This window comes from Pteronotus mesoamericanus, unplaced genomic scaffold, assembly GCF_021234165.1.
Source record: "Pteronotus mesoamericanus isolate MK-2021 breed Mesoamerican mustached bat unplaced genomic scaffold, CSHL_Meso_final scaffold_507, whole genome shotgun sequence".
NCBI classification, from domain to species: Eukaryota; Metazoa; Chordata; class Mammalia; order Chiroptera; family Mormoopidae; genus Pteronotus; species Pteronotus mesoamericanus.
This window is the reverse complement of record NW_026555319.1, coordinates 3,409,028-3,432,989: the sequence shown is the minus strand read 5'-3', so window position 1 is coordinate 3,432,989 and position 23,962 is coordinate 3,409,028. Positions and strand designations below refer to the sequence as shown.

At 47.5% G+C, this 23,962-nt stretch overlaps 1 protein-coding gene across 1 annotated transcript; it reads right to left on the bottom strand.

Moving 5' to 3' along the window:
- Positions 1-1,580: 1,580 nt before the first annotated feature.
- Positions 1,581-22,819, bottom strand: ZCCHC8 (zinc finger CCHC-type containing 8). The gene is made up of 14 exons (XM_054594434.1): positions 22,452-22,819; positions 21,181-21,223; positions 19,035-19,109; positions 17,467-17,572; positions 16,253-16,330; positions 12,945-13,048; positions 12,766-12,831; positions 12,145-12,205; positions 11,534-11,676; positions 10,203-10,345; positions 9,898-10,019; positions 8,621-8,707; positions 7,797-7,911; positions 1,581-4,359 (listed from the first exon to the last, which is right to left on the bottom strand). The coding sequence occupies exons 1-14, from the start codon at positions 22,648-22,650 to the stop codon at positions 3,581-3,583; spliced, it is 2,121 nt and encodes a 706-aa protein (XP_054450409.1). The 5' UTR covers positions 22,651-22,819; the 3' UTR covers positions 1,581-3,580.
- Between the last annotated feature and the right edge of the window lie 1,143 nt (positions 22,820-23,962).

Here is a 23,962-nt window from a genome sequence, read left to right as displayed (position 1 = left end):
GCTGTTTTCTAAGTTATAAAACCCAGCATCTCAAAATCCAAGTGTGTACCACAAAGACACGCTCCACAACACTGGAAGGAAAGCGTTCTTTCATTTTAATTTTATAGCCTCTTTCTCCCCACCCCGCTATTGGAGCCATTTCTTTGGGACACACCCCCCCAAAAAAATACTTTTTTTTTTTTTAAGACAGCTGTCACTTTATTTCCTGCACTGCAATAGTCCAACGTTGCCGCTAGATTGCCGGGGAATTACACGGCAGGCTTGTTCAGAGACTTCCGGCTTATTAAGAAAATAGTAATTGCTCTGTAACTGAAAACTATATTCTAACAAAATAATTTACTCCTACACATTTAAAGGCCTACCATTATATCAAACAAACATTCAGTGCAAGGAAAACGAATTCTCCTAAGTGCTGCAGACACAGGTTGCGTGGACTTGGGCTCTTGGGAACAGTCATGCCTGACCAGCTGCCTGGAGATTCACAATTGTTCCAGCACATCTGTTGGGTTTACCTTCTACTGATGATCTATGAAGCAGGAGTCGGCAGAAGGGCTTGAAGGATGGAACCAACTAGGAGAGACCTCCTGCTGGTAGAAAGCAGGCCCAATTTTTGACCACTTAAAGAAATGCAATCTTAAAAAAAAATCAGTCATTTGGTATCTTAGTAAGGCTTTCTACTTACCTGTTCAGGGAGGTGACAAAGAGCTGGTTTTGTCTTGACAACCTGTCTGCTGCAGTCCACATTCCTTTTAACCTAAGGCAAACATTAGAAACTGGTCCCCACCCCGGAGGTCCCCACCCTGATCCTGAAGTGCAGGTGTTTGCCTATGACCTCACCTACCCACCCGAGACCTGTCGCAGCACGCCCCGGGCCAGCAGCACCGCGCTCCCCGCCCACGCTCCCGGCAGTCCGGATCCGGCCCACAGGATACATGGGGCGCCTTCCGCAGGCAACCACTGTCCATTCTTCTGGGCTTCCTTCTCTAAAGTGGCCCCTTCCTCCCAATTATCCTGAACTCTGCTGCAGGGTTTCTCTTCCTAAAACACCTCTTGGATATTTTCATTTCAGTGAGTTCGCCACACTGATAAACCTTTCCATCATTTTCCTCCATAAAATTCAAACCTCATAGTAAAGCTATCAAGAGTTCTGAGCATCAGTGAATAAAGAACCCTTTTAAGTCTTTCTTTTTACCCTCCTACACTTCCTGAGAGTCTGCTTGTTTTAATCATGGGATTTCCTGTGCACTTCAAGGTTCCTTATCTGTGGAAATCCTACGACCCTTGAAGGACTCGCTCAGAAAGCTCCCTCTTCCCAGGGGTCTCCAAACGCCCCCCTAATGAACTGGAGCCCACGGCCAGCTGTTCAGAGGCGCTTTCCCCCCCGCAACAGCCCAGGTGCCTGGCCCCCCTCCCACGGCCACTGAGTGAATCTCTTCGCGAACGAGGAACCATCACCATTTTCCCCACTAAAGCAGATTCCATCATTGTCATTGCTTTTTTTTTAAAAAAAGATTTTATTTATTTCTTTTTAGAGAGGGGAAGGGAGGGAGGAAGAGAGGGAGAGATACATCGACTGGCTGCCTCTTGCGCGTCCCCAGCTGGGAACCTGGCCTGCAGCCCAGGCGCGTGCCCCGACTGGGAATGGAACCAGCGACCTTCCACTGAGCCACACCAGCCCGCGCTCACGGTTGCCTTCTTTCAACGCCCCGGAGCACACACAGCGACTTAACAGAAGTGGTGTCCTCTAAGACAAAACTGAATAAATCGAGTTAGGCCATTTTTTGAAGAAACCAGGGCTGTGACAGGGAGGCAGTGCCGTGGCCAAGAGCATGGATGGTGCGGGCGGGGTCAGGACGACCTGGATTTAGTCACGCGGTTGCTTACCAGCTGTGTGTCTGAGGCGTTCCCTCTAAAAGGTGAAGTTAACAAAACATCACCTAACTCAGAGATTGCGCAAACGGGGCAAAGCCTGAAAACGCCTTCACGTGACGTGTGTGGCCAGGCCGAGGCGGCAGCTGGGACGTCGCTCTGCTGTTCGGAGGAGGCTCTCGTAAAACATCACTTCCAGAGCAGGCGGGCCTCTCGGGGAAGACTGGCCTCCCGGCCCCGCTGCCTGAGCGCTGATGAGTCCCGGTAACCGCTCTGGGGCCCTGAAGTTCCCTTACGTTACACGTACAATGTGGTGACATTACATTTATCTGACGGAAACACAGAGCGGGATCATGAGAGAGGTTACTTTCACTATGAACTTCAAAGCAGAGAGAAAATCCAAAAGTACAATATATTTTACTCAATTCCTGGCATGTTCTGTCGGAGCCTTGACAAACAAATTTCCTCCTTTATATAATTTCCCTTCCCTTTACTGCTTAGAGAATGGTAAATTTGATTACTCAAGTTCTCAAAATGAAAATTAAATCCGTCACGGTTGTATTTAGCTCCCTCTGCTGGCCTGAGAGGGTAACACGGGGGGGGGCAAAAGCAGGCTCACAGTTGCTTCTACGGAAAATACAATAATTAATAAATAATGTGAGAATAAACTCACGTACTCACAACTGTAACCCTGCTGTTGCTCCACTCTGCACTACCTGAGACTGACAGTTCAAGATCTTAATGTTTATTTTCATGAGCTTGACTATAAAGACGCGATAACGTTCCACATAAAGACAAAAACCAGCTTCAGCTTTTATAGATCTGACAATTAAAAGCAATTTTTTGTCCACTTTTATTTTTAACTATTAATTTTCTTGGGGTTCAAGTCTAGAAATTTTTTCTGTACAAAGGCAAGCTCCATTCATTTTTTTAAAAATGATTAAGATTCTGCTGCTTCTATATGGAAGGCTGAAATCCACTGAAAATATCCAGATTTGTAATACCTAATATTTCCTTTGCTTTTTTTCCTTTTTATATTTTTACTAATTTTTGTAACCACATAATTTACTTCCAAACTTATGGAGTTTTATATACCAATTTAACTGTGAATCACTTTTCTGTATTCAAAGTCTTGGATTATGTATATGAAAACTAATTTATTAAACCTTTGTACACAAAGATGAACATACCTGTATAGCAAGCTTATATGAAGAATGAAGTTACAAAAAAGTAAAAGTTATTAAAATTGATGTATGTAAATCACTTACAAAAATACCCCAAGTGGGATAAAGCTGCTCATCCCTGATTTTTCTCATTTGGTTGTTGAAGTTGAAATATGAATTTAAAATGGTTAGAATTTTTTCTTTTAAAAAGTGATATATTAAACTTATTAATTAGCAAAATGTAGAAAGGGAAAACAATGTACAAAAGACAGATAAAAACCATCACTCTTGGAGGACACTCACAATCCAAAAATAGTATAAACCTTAACAAACTATATCTAAACCAGCTCTTCCTCACGGTTCCCCCCGAGTCCCCACCAGCGTGAATGACACAGGACCCAGCAGGCCCGGCCGCCCAATTCATTAGAACAGGTCTGGCCGCAGGCCACCGGGGTCGGATGGGCTCTGCCGCACGGGGGGCCGAGCAGGAGGCCAGTTTTACGTGTCCCTAGTGCTGATGGCCAAGATCTCGACGCCGTGTCAAGCACTTAATCCGAAGTCTTCTTGTTTTTCTGCTGGTTGCGGGGCGAGTTCTTTAACAAGTTTCTTATCCGGAGGTACATCCCAGTAGATTCCGCCATATTCTCAAACTCAAATGGCGTTATTCCGGTGGCAAACTTGCTCATGTCAGGGATGGGGCTGTGGATTTTGGGGGCTGGTGCGGGACTAGCTTCCCCGTGCGGGGGCTGCTGGCTGCCTCCGTTGCTCACGTCGCAGTGTGGCACGGCGCCGCCGTTGCTGAGCGCGTCCGCAGAGTCTGTCTGAGCGGGCTCTTCCTTGTCCTTCTGACAAAGCAAGGCCTCCTCAGAGCCTGGGCTTGAGGGACGGTCGACCTCCGACCTCTTCGTGCACGCGTCCGGGTCCTCGGGCTCCCCTGGCACCTGCCTTTCTGGGGGCGTGCCCTCTGGGACAGGGAGGTCCAGCTCGTTTGGACAAGGCGAAGAGGCAACTGAGTTTCCAGTTAAAGGTGTGTCGGCAGGGATGTCCGAGTCGCTGTTCACGCTCTCGGCCTGCTCCAGGGCCGCCCAGATGCGCCTCTGCTGCTCCTCCAGCTCTTCCAGGGTCAGTGTGTCCTCGTCAGTGGGCGCCGACGCCGTCCTGGTCTGCGGTGAGTCGCCGGGGGTCAGAGGTGGGGTGCCCTTGGGGAGCGGCGGTGTGAAGGTGTGGGGAGGGGTCCCCCGCGGCAGAGGGGGCGGAGTGCCCGGGGGCAACGGGGGCTGGAACTGAGCGGCGTCCCTGCCCGGGGACGCGTGCGGGACGTCTGCATCTGAAATAAGAAAGGGGACACGTATTACTGTGCGTGAACTCAGGGGTAATCAGAGACTCAATGGCCAAAAACAACTGGCTTGAGGGGGAAACTCTGGATCCTCATACCATGACCACCACCTCACGTTCTCGAGCCGCCCGAAAAGGATGCCCACAGGGAGAGCTTGGGACCTTCTGGCGCCAGAAACTTTAACCAGTCCCTCAGGAATCTGTTTTCGGTTTGTGTGCTCCGGTTCGGAGCCAGGCACGGCAAACAACGGCACGGCGACTGGGAGCGGCTTCTAGGAGCCGGCTGCAACTGAAGGTGGGCGCGTGGATGCACACAGGCCGCCGGGCCGGAGCGTGGGGCAGGCCGCCGCAGATGGCGGGGCACAGACGAGGCGGGTACCCCTGCCTTATTTCCTAATTCTGTGTCTCCGGCCTGGACTGTCCGCCTGCACTGCAGGTCTATACCGCCTACATGTCCCAGACACCAGACACGACAGACCCAACCTGTCCAAAACAAAGGATCTTTTTCTAAAATCAGGACTCTTCTCCTATTTGCTATTCACTAAGGGCACCGACAACGATATTGGGGTAAAGCCTCCAAGACCGAAACCTGCTGGTCATCTGAGAGTCCCCCCGAGGACCCGCCACACCCAGCTCCTTGGCTCTCTGGGGCCCACTCTCCTGCAGACTGTCACAGCCGCTGGTACTTCAGGCTGTTCCTGTTTGCCAGGAAGAGCAGAGAGGTCTGTCTCTGGACTCCTCTCCGTCACACCCACCCTCACGGTCCTTCATTCCAGAACACACAGGCCCCTCCCCTGGCACGAGAGAGCCTTCGGTGCCTCCCCAGCACCTACAAGATGGCGTCCAGCGTCCTCTAGGCCGTCCAAGGCCCTTGATGACCAAGAATTTACCTGCTTCCGCCAGGCCCCTTCTCACTGCCTGGGGTCAAACTCCAGCTGTCAGCCTGCTGCTGGCCTGATGCCGACATTTCACACATCTGCGTTTGCATCTCCCAGGCCTCAAACGCCCTGACGCTGCTCAAGCCCCTGAATTCACCCCTCCGGGTGCAGCTCAAGGTCACTCTTGGCAAAGGTCTGACCTCACCCAGCTGCTCAGTTCTCCCTGTACGCCACCATTTCCGTCTGAGACCAGCTCTGTGGCAGCTACATGCAACCCTTGGGCTTTGCATGTATCCCTGGGGCCAGCACGTTAAAATGGAGTTTGTGCACCTGCGATCCCTGGCGACAGGGAACAGCCCTGACACGCGCCGCTTGGGTCTCATGGGGTGTCCTGCCCGTGGGGTCTGTGAGCAGTCTGACATGGTCCATGCTTGAAAAATTTGGGAAGTTCAGCCAAGTAACATGGAATTATGAATGCAATGCAAACCCAGTCTGAACTTGACTGTGCAGGCAGCGAGATCTGTGAGTGAGTCACAGACTGTCACTTAGACCTTAAGAAATCAATTTGTTTAGAAGGGCAAAGAATAGATAAAAGCTGAATGGAAGGATGCAAAAAAAAAAAAAAAAAAAATCAGTTATAAGGACCCCAAGAGCGATAATGGTAAAAGCGGAATGGAATCGCTGAAAGACCGATAGGCTTTGGCAGCAGGCTAGAAATGGAGGGCTGGATTCAGGGTGGATGGAACGTCTCAGCCTAGGGAACTACGAGAGCACCACTGGCACTGTGCCCTGACTATGGTGGCTCAGCAAGTTGAGTATCGTCTTGCAAACCTAACGGTCACCGGTTCAACTTCCGGTCGGGGCATATGACTGGGTTGAGGGCCAGGCCTCCATTTGGGGGTGTGCAAGAGGCAATCAACTGATGTTTCTCTTCCTTTCTCCCTGCCCCTCTTTCTAAAAATAAATAAATAAATAGAACCTTAATTTTTAAATAAAGGAGTAACATCGGCATTGACAAGGTCTCTGCCATCGCTCAGAAGCCTTGGCTCCGGCCTCTGAAGGCCCTGAGACGTGATGCACTCTGGGATGCAATTCTGTCTGGGACAGGCGCTTCCAGGTTTGGGGAAATGTTTTGTTTTCAAAATTTCCTAGGCGTGTGGCAAAGGCTGCAGGACTCCACGCTTCCTCTGAAGTCCTTGGCCATGATAAAAGGGAGGCTGGAGACCTAAACGAGGTCATAGATGCCAGGCGCCCAGCCTGTGAACTCCGCTCGGGCATCAAACACTCCTGTGGCAGAGGCTAAGCAGAGTGAACGACTGGGGAAAATGCTTTGGAGCCTTTGATTTCCAACTTTGAGGCCACTCATGCAAAGCAATTTGACTTTGGACTTGAACTGCCTTGGACTTTAAGGGAATTTCATCTGTGACCTTTAAATTCCCCATTGGAATTTGAAAACTGGAAGGAGAGGTTTCACATTGAAATTTGGGGCAATTTATGTTGCTGGCGTTTTCATTTTATCTGAATGCCGTGCTTTAACCTCACCGCAGAACATCCAACATGCTGTCTGGGACCAAGGTAGCTGGGCATAATGTGGGTGGAAAATAGCCTAAGGAGTGAGCTTCCATCTTGGATTCAGAGTGGCCTTGCAGTTCATCTCAGTAACACAAAGTCCTGATCCATTCCAGAGCCTTCTAGGGGCAAAATCTACTCACCAGAACCAGAGGGAAACCCAAGGTGCAGTGGTTGGTGCTGTGGTGGCGGCGGGGGGTGGGGCGGGGGGGCGGGGCGGTGGCAGGGCCACAAACATGGGAGCGTGGCTGTCCTGACACACTGCTGACCTGCCAGAGAGCGCCATCCTGGTCCTGCTTGACCAGGCCCCGCAAGTCAGCCCCGAGGGTTCAGGGAACAGAAGGCGAGGGGGTCAAAGGGCAAGGCCTAGTGCTGTACCGGGTTCCTGGGAGGCCCCATTTTCCTCCTGGTCTCCTTCCTGGGGGGAGAAGCGACTCGCTGAACTAACACCGGAGGCTCAGCTTGCGGTGGTGAACACACAATACAATATACAGGAGATGTGTTACGGAACTGTACCCCCGAAACCTATCAATCAACCAGTGTCATCCCAAAAAATCCAGTAAAAAAGTCAAACAAAACAAAACAAAAGTTGGGAGGAGTAACTGGGAAGCTTGGCCTGGCTCTGGCCACCTTACTCGTGGACCGAGCGCCAAAGGGGGACGCCTTCCACCTGCCTCCGCCTGCTGCCCGCCTGTGGCGCCAGCCCAGGCGCGGGGCTGCGGGGATGGGACGGGGTGACCCAAGAGCCGGGTCTGCCTGGCTCAGGAGGCAGCTCGCTGGCCTGCTTACCCCTCACACCAAGCCGTGTTTTCCACCCCAGCTTTTTTCAGTAACGGAGCAGAAGCTCTGATCGCCAAGGATAAAATGGAAGATTTCCTATTTAGTCAGCGCTCATAAAGAGCTTCCTGTTTCTGACGGCACTCAGGGGTGTACAAATCTGTCTGACCTTCTCAATGAAATCAATCCACAGCACGCAACCTACCCGAGTCGAGCTCCATGTCAGCGGGGGAAGCCGAGCTGCTTTCCTTCCTCTGTCTCTTGGGGCCACCGGGGCTGGACTGAGACGAAGGCCGCTTGGGGCCAGACCTCGCGCTCGGCTAACGGGGGAACCAAACCACAGTTAGCTGGGCAGGCAACGGATGAAACTCCGTCCCTTCACGTAAACGTGATGCAGAAAAGCAGCCGGGGCCAAGCCTGGGTAACTGCTGAATGTAGCTACTTTTCTGCTTTTGAGTCATCAGAAAACAAAGAGAGCTTTTGTGCAAAGCAAGAGAGGCAATAAGATGCTGACGCACCACACAATCCCACAGACATATGCAATAAACTTTTTTTTAATTTTTAATTTTTTTTGACTTATATTTTATTTGCTTTTTTTTCTTGTGCATTTGTACACACATATCTGCACCTGTTTTTAAAAAATAACCTTTAGCCTTGGCTGGTGTGGCACACTGGACTGAGCGCCAGCCTGTGAACCAGAGGGTCGCCAGTTCGATTCCTGGTCAGGGCACATGCCTGGTTGCTGGCTGGGTCCCCAGTAGCAGGGGTGCAACCACACATTGATGTTTTTCTCTCTTTCTCCCTCACGTCCCCTCTCCAAAAATGAATAAATAAAATCTTAAAAAAAACTTTATTATATTTTTTCCCATTACTATTTAGTCCTCTTACACCCCCGGCAGCAATCACTGACCTGTTGTCTACATCCATGAGTCCTTGTGCATTTTTGCAAAATCCCCCCAGCCCCTAACCCTGCACCCCCAACCGCCCCGGCAATCAGCGTTCGTAGAGGACACTCTGAAAGGCTCTTACCGCGTGGAAGTTGGAAGTGAGGTAATTGGCGAACACGTCCTTCTGCTGACAGGCCTGCATTGGTATGGAACCAAACATCCTCCATTCCTAGCGACGCGAAGAGAAGGAAAAAACAAAATCATGCTTGGAGATTCTGCTCCAAGGGGTAAAATGGAGGTCTCAAATTACATTTCTGCTTCATATGTGGCTTTTCCTTTTTAGGGGAATTCATGAAAATAATGGTGCTTTGAAAGAAAAAAACCTCAGCTCTGCCTACAGAACCATCAGGACCGAACACTAAAAGACCACCTGACCCTCGGCCCCAAATGTCCTGCCGACGACAAGCAGATGCTCTAAGCAGGACTGCACGGACTCCCATCAGGCCTGGCGGCCTGACCCTCCCTCGGCCGCTCGCGGCCCATCCCTCCTAACGAACTTCCTGGCGCTGCGTTTTCCACCCTATTCTTTCCCTCCCCACTGAGCACGGCTGCGAATCTGCCAGGTCCAACGCTCCCTCTTCACCAACCGCGCACCCAGCGGCGACTGGTACTAGGAATTGCTCTGGCGCTCGTCAGACCCACAGAAGCCAGGGACAGCTCAGGGGAGTGGAAGGGAGGGGCTGCGAGCACCCCGAGGGACCTGCTCTGGGCTGGGTCCGGGACCCACTTCCAGAGGCACTGATGGCCTGTGCCTGCCATTTGGCCCTCCACTTGGTCCACGCATTTTTATTTTTAAATTAAAATACCGCAGCTACCATCACCACTGCAAGTTAACTGTTGAACTTTGAAACATAAGTGTAGGAACCATTCTCATACAGAATGAGAAATTTTACTTTGAGGGGGAAAAAAGGAAGTAAGAATAGAAAAAAGTAGTGGTATACTTAGATTTATCAAAGGCATAAATTCATTTTCCAAGTAATTCTGTAAAACTTATAACACTGCCTCAGAGTCATCCCACATTAAAAAAAATAACAGTCTTTTAAATTTTAGGGTAACTTTAGATTTACAGAATCTAACTATTCTACAGAATAGAATCTACTCTATTCTATTATATATAAATAGTTATATTTATAACTATTATATCCTTTTCTTAGGACATAAAAATTAAAAAAAGCTATTGTGGGTTTTTACTTTTTTTAAGAATGTAAGATTCACTTAAGATTCTAGTCAACATAAAGGTTATTAAAACATTAAACCCTTAAGCAACACATTTACTTTTGAAGTAACAGTCACTGCTACATAAGCTAACATTTTGAACAATCTACACATATCAAAAGAGTAAGAAAACCACACACTTACGTCTGGAATGCCTCTGGGAGTAGATATATTAAAACCTGGATAGTTTACCAATTTTGAGAGATCATAAGTGACATTTTGATTCTGTTGTATTTCTCCAGCTTCTGTTTCCCCATCAGCACCATCTGTTACAGACCAACAAAAGAGTTAATATGCTAGAGGTCAATGTAAATCCCTCTCCAGACCACAAGTAGACCCAGAAAGTGCCTATATTCATGACAAGAGCATTATTCTTCCATTGTAGAATTTCTGAACCATTAGATTAGAACCGTTAAACACGGAAGTCGACCGATCTGCCCTAATGTTACCTTTTCCATCATAGAGCGCAAGCCCCGAATTCTCCAGCTCGGCCTCTTTGAGCCATCCGGGTGGGTATCCTAGCTGGCGCATCCGATATATAAAAGGCGGAAGGCTCTTATCCGTCACGCCCAGTGCATCCTGAAGTTCCTCACTTAGTAAAAATAAAAGAGGGAGAAAAATACTGTATTCTGGTTTGGATGAAAACACGTAATACTCCAATGATTCAAAACAACTCTGTCTTACATCACACAGCTGGTGGCATGGCGCCTATCAAATATACGAGGTCTGCCCAGAAACAGTCCAGCCACTGTTAATATAACGAGAATGGTTTGCACGAATCGATGTAACCCGGCATCCAAGGAGAGTGGACTGGAATGCGCAAGTGTGAACAATGCGGACTTCGCCCTCCTAGTCAGGGGAGGCAGTAGTCGCCGTTGAGTGAGCACGTGTAGTGTGTGGCCGTTGTGTTCAAGATGACTGAGTAGTGCAACAAATCCACATCATGTTTTGTGTTAAGCTCGAACATTCCTCTGTGGAAACTATTCAGATTCAGAAAGCTGCAGCCATAGGCCCCTTGGTGACTGGCAACTTCATTATGACAATGTACCTGCTCACGCATCACGTCTTGTGCAGGGTTTTTTGGTGAAACATCAAATCACCAGGTGACTCAGCCCCTCTACAGCCCAGGTTCGGTACCCTGAGACTTCTGGCTTTTCCCAAAACTAACATCACCTTTGAAAAAAAAGAGATTTCAGCCTGGCTGGTGTGGCTCAGTGGATTGAGCACCGGCCTGTGAAGCAAAGGGTTGCTGGTTCAATTCCCAGTCAGGGCACAGGCCTGGGCTGCAGGCCAGGTCCCCAGTAGGGGGCGCACAAGAAGCAGCCGCAAACTGATGTTTCTCTCTCTTTCTCCCTCCCTTCCCTTCTAGAGATTAATACAATCTAAAAAAATAAAAATAAAAAAGAAAGAGATTTCAGACTGTTGATAAGATTCAGGAAAACACAATGGGGCAGCTGATGGCGAGTGGAAGAACCATGTGAGGTCCCAAGGTGCCTGCTTTGAAGGGGACCCAGGCATCCCTGTGCTATGCACAATGTTTCTTGTATCTTGTATCTTTTTCAATAAACGTCTCTATTTTTTATATCACATGGTTGGATTCCTTCCGGACGGACCTTGTATAGTTAAGATTTCAATGAAGGTTTTCAACTGGATCGATGTATATATTATCTAGAGCCTTGTCAGAGACAACCTACAGACCGACAATTACCCTAGAAACACAGAACACTCCCCATAGTGTGGAAAGAGACACGACTGCCCACGGCACACTGAGCAGCGGTACCTGATCACGCCGGGCTTGAACCTGCCGAAGCGCTCCTCCACCTCGTCGGCGTGGTAGCGCTGCTGGAAGCCCTGGCCGCCAGCCTCCCCGCAGGCGTGCAGGTACGCCTTCCTCTTCTCGCTGATGCGCGCGGCGTTCCGCGGCTGCGTGCGACGCGTTTGAGAGGGGTGTCAAGCATTTTTGAAATAGTTCAGAAATTAAATAAAGAACAAGCACTTCAGGTCAAGCAAACAGATTATTTCAGTTTTCATGTTTGAGTAAACGGTATGAAACCGGGTGGATATTTTAGAAAAATAAGCAAGAAAGAGAAGCAGTCACTTTAATTTCTTATTACTGCAAAATTATTATAATATAAAATCAAGTTTTTAGAATAAACTGTCTGAAAATTAACTCTCCTAATGCTCATTCATCTCAAATACAGAGTGCTGTACTAAATTTTTAAAAAAAAATCTAATGCCTGGAAATTTAAGTATGAGTTTGAAAAGGTTTCAAATTCAAGGGCCACAGGAGATTATCACAGGAAGGTTCTGCATACCACACAACGCCAGAAATATGCTGAAAACATCAGAAAGCGCTGGTTAAAGATATTGTTTTATAGGAGAAAAATTTACCATTGGGCAATCTTTCATTTGATGTTCTTCAGACCCACAATTGAAACAGTGAGGCTTTGGCCTATTTGGTCAAAAAACAGAAATTTCATAATGTAAATGAAAATATAAAAACAAGTCAGCAAAATCTCAGATGCCGGCAAAGCGCACGAAAGAGAAGAAAGCGCGTAGACCACAGGTGACTGCGACCCGCCGCGGGCACACTTGCGCCTCCTGCCCTTAGTGACTCAAAGGCAACAGCGCTTTCCCCCAGGAACCCGGAGTTCCCAGCCGACTGGGCGCCTCTGGGTCTCGTCAGCGATCAGCACCAGAAGCACCGAGGCGAACCGACCGCACTTCCTTAGGCAGCACGAGGAGGGGCGGGAGGTTCAGGACCACACACACAGGGACAGCAACAACCGAGCCTCCCCCCACCCCTACACACTGGGCGTGAGCCAAGGGATCCCAATAAACAGAGGATCCATTTAAACATTCAACATAGGTCTATATAGTAAAATCACAGCTTGATCAGTAACTTATTCATAGTAAGCCAGCAATAAAGAACATTAACTTTTCAAGCTAAAAGACTTTATGATTTGGTTAAAAAGCAAAAGGAAAGAAATGAAAACAACTCCCCACACAAACCTTTTTGCCTTTACTTGTATTTCTTGCCCTTCTAGGGAAACAATGTGGCTGAAGACTTGCTGGTACCTTTAGTGAATTGTATTAAGGAATAGTTATCATAGTCTGCAAAATTTGGTAAATATTTTTAAAGGTGACAATGGCAAGATGCATAAAAGGTCTTCATTCACTATGTAGGATACTTGGGTATTTCCCATCCTTCGGTTAGCTGAGGGTTTTCATTTAGTAGCGGTTGCCCCAATTTATCAAGGCAAAAATTAGTAAAATACAGGACACTTCCTACAACCTGCAGAAAACAAGTCAAAAAATATTGCTATTTAAGCAGGGGGAAATACAACGTTAAATAATGTAAGACTATGATTATTCCAACAATTTATTTTGGATGAAATTAGCAAAAATAATCATCAACGCCCTAGTTAAAGGAGCCAGATTCCGACGCGACAGTGAGAGCCTCCGATGGCGGCGAATCCCGCCCCCCCAGCCCGGCGGCTGCGGGACTCCCCCCGGCGACCGCCTCGGTCGGCGGCACCCTCTCCAGACACAAACCGCGGCTCGTCAGCGGCCCTCACTTCCCGGCTCCCTGCACCCCTCGCCCTGAGACCCTGGGAAGCTGTCCACAGTTATTGATTCCGTTTTCTTTCCTCTCAGCCTTTTCTTTTCCCGCCAAATTTTCTGACGAATTTCATATGGAGAAGCTGGAGAAATGGTGCGATGAATACCCACGTACCTTCCATCGAGATTCAACAGTTGCTCACCGACAGTTTTGTACGCACGTCTCCTCTCGCACACACGCTCCCACGTTTGTCACACTGACTTCCCACCAAGCCATTTGAACGAAGTCAGTCACCGCCGCTATCACCACAGCCTAAACTAAGCCTTTACGTTCTCTTGCCTGAGATGAATACAGTAACTTCCTAACTGGTTTCCAGCTTTGCTTTGCAATACTTCACCCCTGTGTACTTCCATGTGAGGCTTCTAAAGTAAGAACACTCTTCTGCAAACCACAGCACCATTAGAAAATGATCATCAACTCCTCAGTGTCACCAACACACAATCTATACTCAGTTCTCCGCAACTGTTCCCAGAGCCCCGCAGACCGTCCCGCCCCCACCCCAGGCCAGGGTCTGATTAAGTCTGCCTGTTCCAAATGCCTGCGGATGCTCTTTTTAGTCTCCTTCAGTCTAGAACAGCCCCCGACTTTTTTTAAAAATTAAAAGGACACTGTCATTCTCTCCAACATGTCCAGTAAGGGTTCTTTCTGTCCCTAACGTGGTTACTGAGCTATTTGGCAACGGCCCCCATGACCCCTATGCAGCCAAATTTAGCGGCCAGTTCTGTCTTCACTCCAACCTGTCAGCGGACATCCCTTCCTCCTAGAAACACCTTCTTCCCTTGGTTCCCATGACGCCACTCCCTCGGGGTTCCGCCTGCCTCGCTGGCTGACTCTGCCCCCCCGCTCCGTGTTCTGTGCGGCTCAGTCCTGTCCTCTCCGCTTCCGCTCTCTCGGCGGTGCCAGGCCCACGGTGAGAAATGCAATGCGCGTGCTGACAATTTCATGTCCAATTCTGACCGCTCCTAACCTCTGTTCTTGCACGTGCAGGTACCAACTTGCCCGCTCTTCCTGGACGTGTTGGAGGCACCTCACACTCTCCTGTTTAAAACTGCACTGGGCCCTGGCTGGTGTGGCTCAGTGGACTGAGCACCGGTCTGCGAACCAGGTCCTCTGTAGGGGGCGTGTGAGAGGCAACCACACATTGACGTTTCTCTCCCTCTCTAAAAATAAATAAAATCTTTAAAAAACAAAAACAAAAAACCTTCACTGGATTGGCACCCCCTGACCCTACTACTCCCTCCAGTCTTTCCTGTCCCAGAAAAGGCATGGACACTAGTCCAGCTGCCCAGGTCAAAAGCCAGAGCCATTCCAACTACTGAACCTACTCGATCAGTCCTACTTTCAAACTACATCCAGGCTAGAAACCACTTCTTACTGCGCCACCACCATCCCAGCCTAGGCTGCCGTCTCATCCCACCTGTGACGCGCACAGTAGCTGGCTCGCGGCCTCCAGCTTCCGCGTGCAGGCAGCTCAGGCTCTTCCATGGGGAGCCATTTCTTTTAAAAATTCAAGCCACACCAAGTCACACTTCTACTTGAGAGCCTCCAACAGCTTTTCGCTCAGAGTAATACCCAAGTCCCCGCTGTGGCCTGTAAGGCAACATGAGGATCTAGGGACCCCGCCATGGGGCCCAAGGCGTGAACTCAAAGCCTGGCCATGCCTCCGCCACCTGAGGGGCTGCTGGCGAATTCCTTCGTGTCCACATCTGCTTTCCCATCCGAGAAATGGGAAGAAGGACAGTGTCCCCCTGAGCAGTATTTTCAGTGAGCTCGGAACAGTGCCTAGTGTTTGCCTCTGCCTCAGGGCTTCCCGCTCACTCGGCCTCCGGCTGGGAGCGCTCCTCCCGCACGCTGCAGGGCCACTCACCCCGCCCCCTCGCTGCCCTCTGGGTCTGGCTCAGAGCAGCCGCCACGGAGGAGCCACTGAGGACTCACACACAGACAAATACCCCTCAGCTACTTAGCCTGCCTTATGTTTCTTCAGAGCACAGCCTTCCCCCACTAGAATGTAATTCAATGTGGGCTGGGACTTTGCCTTCTTTTTTTATTCTTATGTCCCTGGAACCTGGACTAGTCCATGGTACAAAGGAACATCTATAAATTATTTATTAGTATTTATTGAAGGATAAAATTAACAAGTATGCAAAATTCCCACTTTCCAGGCAGCTGCCACTTTAAATCCCAGAACCCCACTTTAGAAGGGAAATGAGCCCTGGCTGGTGTGGCTCAGTGGACTGAGGACCGGCCTGTGAACCAAAGGCTCGCTGGTTCGATTCCCAGTCAGGGCAAATGCCTGGGTTGTGGGCCAGGACCCCAGCAGGGGGCGTGTGAGAGGCAACCACACATTGATGTTGGTCTCCTTCTTTCTCCCTCCCTTCCCCTTTCCGTAAAAATAAATAAATAAAATCTTAAGGGGAAAAAAAAAATCCTAAGTTGCAAAACCGCACCACTACACTGCACTGGCACCACTAAATTCTGCACAGGCACTGAAAAGGCCTCAACGCAGGCTCATCCCATTAAGCTTCTTCTTCGACTTTTCACCTGTTATTTGTGTCTGGCAACCTTTTAACTTTCACATCTGCTCTCTGCCCCATTAGCTACTTATGCCTCTCAACCTCAACCATTTGTAAGTTCAACATGCTCGCTTTCTATGCCTTCCTCCACACAACGTCCACGCTGTCCCCACGTCACAGTGACAGTGTCACTGAAAAGCACTCTACAGCATGTAAGGCTGAGGTCTACACTGCTGTTTGCAACAAGTGTAACGAAAGAACGTGTGATCGCTCAACGACACGTGCTGCGTTATCATTTAAATGGTGCCAACTGACGCAGGATAGGAAACAAATACCTGAGGAATTCTAAAATGTCCCCACTTACACTGAAAGCTTCCTTGTTGTTTTTCACAGCACAGGGCTCTTCTACTTTACGGTCCTCTTCCAGTGTGACACTGGACGGCTGATGCAAGGAGAAACACACATGAGAAATATTAGCGATCGGGACATACTGTATTTTCTAACACCTACCACTGAAGTATACAAAAATTTGAATTCATTGTTGTCATAATTAGGGTGAGTTTAGTTTAGCAAGGTGGGAATGCTTATAAAAGAAATTTCACAAGTAGTAAAGTTTAAAAATGTAAAAAGATATAAAAAAATAGCATCTTCTGAAGCATTAGCATACACTGACTTTTGTGTTAATGAATATTAATTATGGAACTTTCAACACTTAAACCGGCAAGGCATACTTTAGTTTATCTTGCAATCAAATAACCAGAAAGATTAAAAAAATCCTTTATGTAAATTATTGGTCAATACTAACGTAACTTTCACCAACCTGAAGCCACTAACAAATTCTAAAGTGTACCTTGAATCAAAACTTTAATAATATTTATATAGTTTTTATTATAAAATGTATTTTCCACTTCTTGCATCTTGAAAAATTCCATCTATATAGGTGAAAACTAAGGTGACTTAAAATTTTGGTTCATCAGAATGCTCTGTTCTCTAACCTCAGAGGACAGGCAACTAAAGATCCTTATTTGAGAGACTCTACATTCTTTAACTTCTAATTTTAAAAAAGCCCCAGAAAACATAATTCTGATGTTTTAAACATAAATTCATGCTCTAATATTCACATAGTAATATTTCTCAGATTTTTTTGGGCATGCTATTGATTTTTTTTTCTTTAAACAGGTAAAGGGAAAAGAAGAGGACAGTGGATAAACTTTTGGTTTTAGGGAAAAAAAGAACCCACATTTTATAAACCCCAGAAATACAGATTTTTTTTTTTTTGCCCTAAAGTTAATTTTCTACACACATCCCCATGACCAAGTTAGGGCACGAGAAACAAGCCTTCGGCTTTGCGTGCGGCGGGGCCGCCTGAGTCCCACGGGAAAGGAGCCGCAACGCCACGGTGAGCCCAGAGCTGCACCGGGCGGGCGTGGAGAAAGAGGCCAGATGAAAGAGGGAGGGGTACTGACAAGTGTCAGTCATCATTTTGGTTTTGATTCAAGAGGAGCCTCGTGGCCTAATAATTAGCAGTGAAAGCATAAGCTACTAACTAGTCTTAAAAGTCTCTTAAGTTTGAAATACCTGGGGCAAAAGATTAAAGGATGTCTTTTCCACATCATTTTTCTGCTGTTCCTCAAATCTTTTTACTAAATTTGATACAAATTCCTCTATTTCTTGATGATATTGCCTGCATAAGAGCACAAAACGGTCAGAACTCAGACAGTAAAACATGGAACAGGCCGAAGTCTCACCCATCTATGTCACATGTAACTTTTGTTACTTTGTTGTTCAGGTTTTCAAATCACTGACTCTGCAACACTCAGAATCTTCCTGGGGAAAACCACAGCTGGGCGCCAGGTTAGCAAAATGGCTACGAGAACCTAACACAGTGCTTGGCATGAAACAGGTGGCACATGTTCGCACTAGGAATAAATGGATTTATAGATTTTGTGTGTTTAACTTTTGCTCATGTAATACATCTAAGTGGTTCCATAAGCAAAAGCAGCGTCTGGGCTGCGTAATGAAAGGCCTCCTCCCCGCCCCGCTCGCGGGCCACCTGCTCCTGCCGCCCAAGACAACCCACGCACTGGCTTCTTCCACATCCTCCCAGAGAGCCTCTTTGTGCATATAAGGAAATGCTATGTAACTTTCAAACTGCAAAAAATAAAACCAAAGTGCAAGGCAAGAGAAGCTGCTGAGGTCTACATTCTCTGGCTTTGCAGGTCAAGAAGCAGCCTCATCAAACTGTCTGCCTTGGATTGCAGCTCAGGCAGTGCCGAAGGCGCCCCGCGCAGGCCTGAGGACCTACCTGTCAAGTCTCTTTACTTCCGACATTCTCGGGCGTCTGCGGGGAGGCACCAGGTGCGTGGTGCCCAAGTTAGACTGCCGGGGCGGGAGGGGACGTGGTTTCTAACCTGAAGGTGGCGAGGGTGCCCAGCACTGGGCTGCTGCCCCCCTGGCCGTCCAGCTGCCCCCACCCGAGCTCAGGGCCCTCTTCTGCTGAGCACAGCAGGTCATGGGCTGCCCTGCCGATGCCCGCCGATGCCCGCCCTGTCCGTGGTTCCCACAGCCTCCTCGCCCTGCCCAGCACACAGGCTAATGTGACCGCGGGACTCGGGACGGGGCCGGCACCTGTGCGGAACACCTGTCACCATTCTCCGGGCAACCGCTGCCCAACGCCCAGCGGGCACTGCGGGAGTGCAGTCTCCCTAGACCTGGCGCGCTGGGAGGGGAGCTTTAAAGGTAGCCCGCGGGGGTCCCGGGTGTGGGGGAGAAGCCGCTAACATTGCTGTTGTGGTGACAGTGGTTCTTTTGTTCTTGTTTTTTTAATTAGAGGCTATTAATTGGGCTCTCACAGGTGCTCATTTTGCTACCTAGGAGATGGCTGCTATTAATGTCCTGTTTCCCAGTGAGGACGCTGGTGTGCAGAGAGCAACCGCGACCTGCCCAGTTCACACAGGTAGAAAGCAAGAGACCAGATTCAAATTCAAGTTGACATGACTCTCACGCCCTTGCTCTTCATCACGCTTCCGTAAATTTTAAGTAAAAGAATAAGAATGGTGTTAAGTGCAAACGAAAACAGCATTCTTACAGAAGACATTGTTTCATAAATCCATAATTAATTATTTAGAAAAGGGAGAATGACTTACTTTGAAATAACATTGTTCATAAACAGAATCTGTAACAAAGGTCCATCTAATTTAGTGTCGTTCACCAAAATTCCACTAAAACAGAAAACACATTCTTAGAGGAGTTAAAGGGAAACTTGCATATGTATACATAAACCCATAACCTAGATAATCCTTAAGTACTGAAGATCATATAATGGATTAAAGATAACATCAAGACTACCCAGAACTCCAGTTTTCTCAAGAAAAATCTGCTTCACCGCTTTACCCACTTTAATGGTTTCACATAGAGGTATCCCTGATATATTTTAAAAAAAATCTCACAAAAAATGGAAAACTACAGTTCATCTTTCAGTTTTCAACCAAAAAGTTTCTTTACCTATTGTTTCTTTACAAACTGGGGAGAGGAAAGAGGGATTTGGAAACATCAACAGGTTACAAGAACATATTGCTAAAAGAATCAGACTGAATCTGGCTTGGAACTATAGAGGACAATGAAATACTTTACAAATAAACGATAGGTTCTTTTTGGAGGGCAGAACACATTGCAGTAAATATCTCAAATCCCAGATTCTAAAGGAGAGACGTAAAAAGCAGCTGGTCTGGATTTGACTTTCAAAGAGTGCAGAGCCAGAGCTGGGATACAGCCTGGAAGCCGCGACTCGGCTCCCCCGCTGTAACCCGGCACCCGCTGTCTCTAACTCCGCCTCGGCCGCATCACGGCCTCTACCTGGACGGCGGGCTGTGCGAAGGCCTGTTCTCGTTGAGTAAAGAAACGAAATGAAAATAAGGACAAGTTCAGACACTTGTTTCAATTTGAGCACACCTCAGTTTTAAAACACATCCTGTTTTTGAATACCACGGATAATCGCAGGGTCTGGGCGGGGTCCATTCTGATAGGTCGGCCAGAAAGACCTTCAGCTGGGAGCCCGGGGCACCAGCGCGGAGCGCGCAATGCTGGGTGTGAGCATGGCGTGGTTGTGCCCGAAAAAGTGTTTTTTAAAAAAGATACACGCTACAGTATTTGGGGTGAAATGTGTATATGGGATTAGAAGAAAATATGGCAAAAACCCAGGGTCTGGCACAAATAACGCCCCTTTTTTTTATTACAAAATCGTAAGAGTGTTAATTCTGCAACATGACAAGATCACACTCAAGCACAGGGCACGGCATTTTAGGCGAAATGTTCACACTGCTGTCCTTCCGTGGGGGGCGCTCTCGAGCCCTGCCTACCACACTCACGCAGGCCTTCCTTCTGCCGGACCCTGCGCTCACCGTTAATGTCACGGAAAGTGGGTGTTACACTATTCTTTCCAAGTTCTTTCAAAAATTTCATAATATAAACAAGTAACACAAACAAACAAACAATGCTTACTGGATAAAAAGAGAAACTTCTCATCATCATGGTTCCAAAAGAAGGGTTAAACCAAGAGACTTGGGGTACAAACTTTAAGTATAATGTTACTTCCTTTTCTCCCTTGGTTGTCTGTAGAACACTTTCATCAATTTGACAATTTGCATGGCACTTACTCTAATTTTTTTTTTCCTTTTTCACGATATGAATGCTTACTTCATAAACTGGCAAAGCCTACAACGCGGCAGTCATTTGGACTCAGGTGACTGTAACCCACTTATAAATATTTACTGCTAAGTGATCAACTCTATTGGAAAATGTGCTTATCTAAATAAAGTATTTTTTATAAAAGTTATGATTTTTGAGGAATCATAGTTATATTCAATAGTTAATAACTAACCAAAAATGAGTTTAGATCCATAAAGTGTGTTCACATGGAGGAAGCATGGGGAAGTTATTCCAAAATGCATCTAAAGTCTACAAGTTTAAACTTTTAAAATCCCTAATGGAGAGGCACCAGCTACAGAAAGGTCCAGGTGAAACCCCATCCATCAGGCAGCCCCAAATGCTGACGGCTTGAAAATGCCACTCCACAGAGTAATACATTTGTACTTTACCAAACATTTGAAAATTCAAATTTTACCCCCACAAGTGAAAAATAAAGGATCATTACTTCTGATTTCTTCAGAATAGGATGAACAAATAAAAATAATACAAAAATCCAAAACACCCTTTTTACAAAGATACTATGATAACATTAATATCAAGATAAAAGATAAAGGACAATTATGGGGTAATTTCAAGATTCCATACCTTGGTCGAGTCAGAATGTTCAATTTTCTTCTAAGTTCTTGATGTTATTACACGTTAAGGAGTACAAGCCTTCATTGAACGTTCATGAACATCATAAAAATCAACTACAAACTCTCCCAGTTGCATTAAAAGACACACAGCTATTCTGAAGATGACACACTGAGCTTCTATTTTGTTTCAGGGGTAGGTATTTGGACCTAAAAATGGAGTTCTCCTCCCTTCCAACAAAGACATTTAGAAGAGACCATCCTGTAGTTCAAAAGAGACTAACAGACCTAACCAAAAACGTTATTCAAACGGTGTCCTGTCCACAGTTAAAGCCACTCACTTAAGGAAATTTTCCAAGGCGAAAGCATCACGCCGTGCAATAAAGTAAACGACTGCAGAATCTAGGATACTTTCACCTCTTCTGTATTTTAGTTTTTTTCATAGCAACACAGTGGAAAAAGGCAGAATGGACAAAAATCAGACTTCGAAACCAAAGTAACTTACCAACCACTTTCAGGGATCCTTACAAATTCTAAAAGGAAAACTACCCGAACCAAAATTCTCTGTAAATAGACAGTTTAAAAAACAAAAACAAACCCCTAAGACTCTAAATAAACATACTAACAAATCTTGCTGGAAAGCCTGTCATCATGTAACTAAAGGTAAACGGAAACATTTGGCGCGTTTTCCCTAAAGCCTTGCCATGCCCCTTCACCTCGGAAGCTATTCCAAAGTGGGAGAACTTTAAAATGCGTTCCCAATCTTAAACAATTAACCCATTTCTCTTTGCATCCCTGGAATCCTCAAGGCCCCCAAGTCTACATCCTAGGACCACTAGCTTCTGCGCGCCCCCGACCCCCGCAAAAGAAAAGAAAGAAGAAAACCCCACAAAATAGGTCTACGCCAAGTCTAAGTATCCTGTTATCTCCTAACACACAACTGTAACAGGACTGCAGCAACCCTAGTTGGGCTGCAAAAATGAAATCATATGGTTCCCAAACGTCGTCAAGCCAGCGGTTGCAACAGTGCGAAATAACCCTAAACACCGGCCCTAGGCGGGGCGCCGGGAAGAGCAACTGGAGTCCGGGAGACGGATCCCAGACGCGGAGAGGTCGCGCCGAGGCCCGCGGGGCAGCTCCGCAACCCGAACCCCAGGTTCTCAGCGCGCCGGTCGGGGAGAGAAACCACGTCGATCTGCGGCCCGCGTGGAATTTACGCCCGCGCGCTCCCGGGCTCGGCACCCACCACGCCCGGGTGACAGGCCCGGCGTGCGGGAAGGATATTCTCGGCGCGGAGCTGCTCGATGGTTTCCTCGCACTGCAGAAGCCGCTCCCGTAGCTCCGCGTCGCCAGCCCCGTTCTCGTTCATCTCGTCGCCGTCGTCGTCCTTGAAGCGGGTGTGAACGGGCTTTGGAAGCGACTCCTCCGGGTGGTCAAACGCCTCGAACAGCTCTAAATCGCCGAAATCCACTTCGGCCGCCATTTTGGGCTGTGGGATAGACTCCAGTAGGGGCGGAGTTGGCCCCCCGGATAGGGGGCAGAGGTCGTAGGCCTGCACCTCTCTCTAGGGCGTTAAACGACCCGGCGTGAAGGATTTTCTTCAAACCTAGGCCGCGGAAGCTGCACAAGCGACGGTCCAGTCCCGAGACTACAACTCCCAGAATGCAACGGAATCCGTCATACTTCCGAGATTGCGCGGAAGCACGGCATGCTGGGACATGTAGTTCCTAGGCGACTGTTAGCTCATTGTTTGCATTGCATACCGGGATTGGTCCTTCGCGAACGTTAAAAAGCCCTAGTGAAACCCAGTGTGTTAAAACAATATGGGTTGTCCTTGTTACGCACCTAAGGCTGAAAACTCAGAACACGGCACATGGTTCATTTCAGAGTGTGGTGTGCATGCCAAACAGCAAAGACAGAACTAAGAATTCCAGTTTTGCCACAGACTGCCTTCGCGATCTTGGACAAGCTACCTCAGTTTATTGGGCTTGTTTCACTTTTTCAGGAAAAAACCGGCTAAATTAAACTACTGCAGATTTGTATTGTGGAGGGAAAAGAGGGCACATACTAAACCTGATAAGCTCAGGGGAGACCTGCTTGGCGGCCGTAATTAGAGTCCTAAAATAAACACATAGGATGGTCCAAAAGTAGTATTTTTTTCTAACTAAAGGTAATTCATGGTAGGTAGTGTTGTCCTGGGCGGATATCTTTTATAGATAAAGGTCAATCTTTACTTTTACTGAGCCAGTCTTAATGCCTTTTTGCATCTGCCTTTGGATTCTCCTGGTAATTTCCCTTTCCCAGACCCCACAGGGCACAATCTTCCACCAAAGCCCAGACTGCAGATCCCCTCGTGGTTGTAATGTTAATTGCTGTCAACTATCCCATACCCGCCTAAGACAAAGAAGTGTCCATTCATTCCTTTTACCTTTATCCAGTCCTGGAGGTCTGGCCCCTTTGCTTTCTCCTGCCTCCCTTCTCCTTTGATTGTAATACAAAAAATAAAGTGCAGAACTGCCCTTCTCTGGAGCTTTTTCTCAATTTGATGAGATTTTGCTTCCCAGCAATTATTGTCAGTTTGGCTCAAATTAACTCATAGAAATTCTTACAGGTTTGGACCTTTCTGATTTGATGTTTCTTAGGTTGCTCACTCCTTCAGTAACATTCTTTCACAACCTCTGATGAGCCTGTCCGTCACTGTCCCTATGACCCCGGGACGCTGAGTGAGCAAAGTTGAGAAGTCCCTGCTGTTGTTATTGGAACCTACATTCTAGCAAAAGGAACAAAAAGTACGC

Excerpts from the sequence above, each read along its gene's own strand:
- ZCCHC8 (XM_054594434.1), bottom strand. The coding sequence starts at position 22,650 with ATGGCGGCCGAAGTGGATTTCGGCGATTTAGAGCTGTTCGAGGCGTTT. Across the intron at positions 13,049-16,252 it reads ACAACAAGGAAGCTTTCAGT|GTTGTAGGAAGTGTCCTGTA; the intron begins GTAAGTGGGGAC and ends TGTTTTCTGCAG. Across the intron at positions 10,020-10,202 it reads TGCGCTCTATGATGGAAAAG|ATGGTGCTGATGGGGAAACA; the intron begins GTAACATTAGGG and ends GGTCTGTAACAG.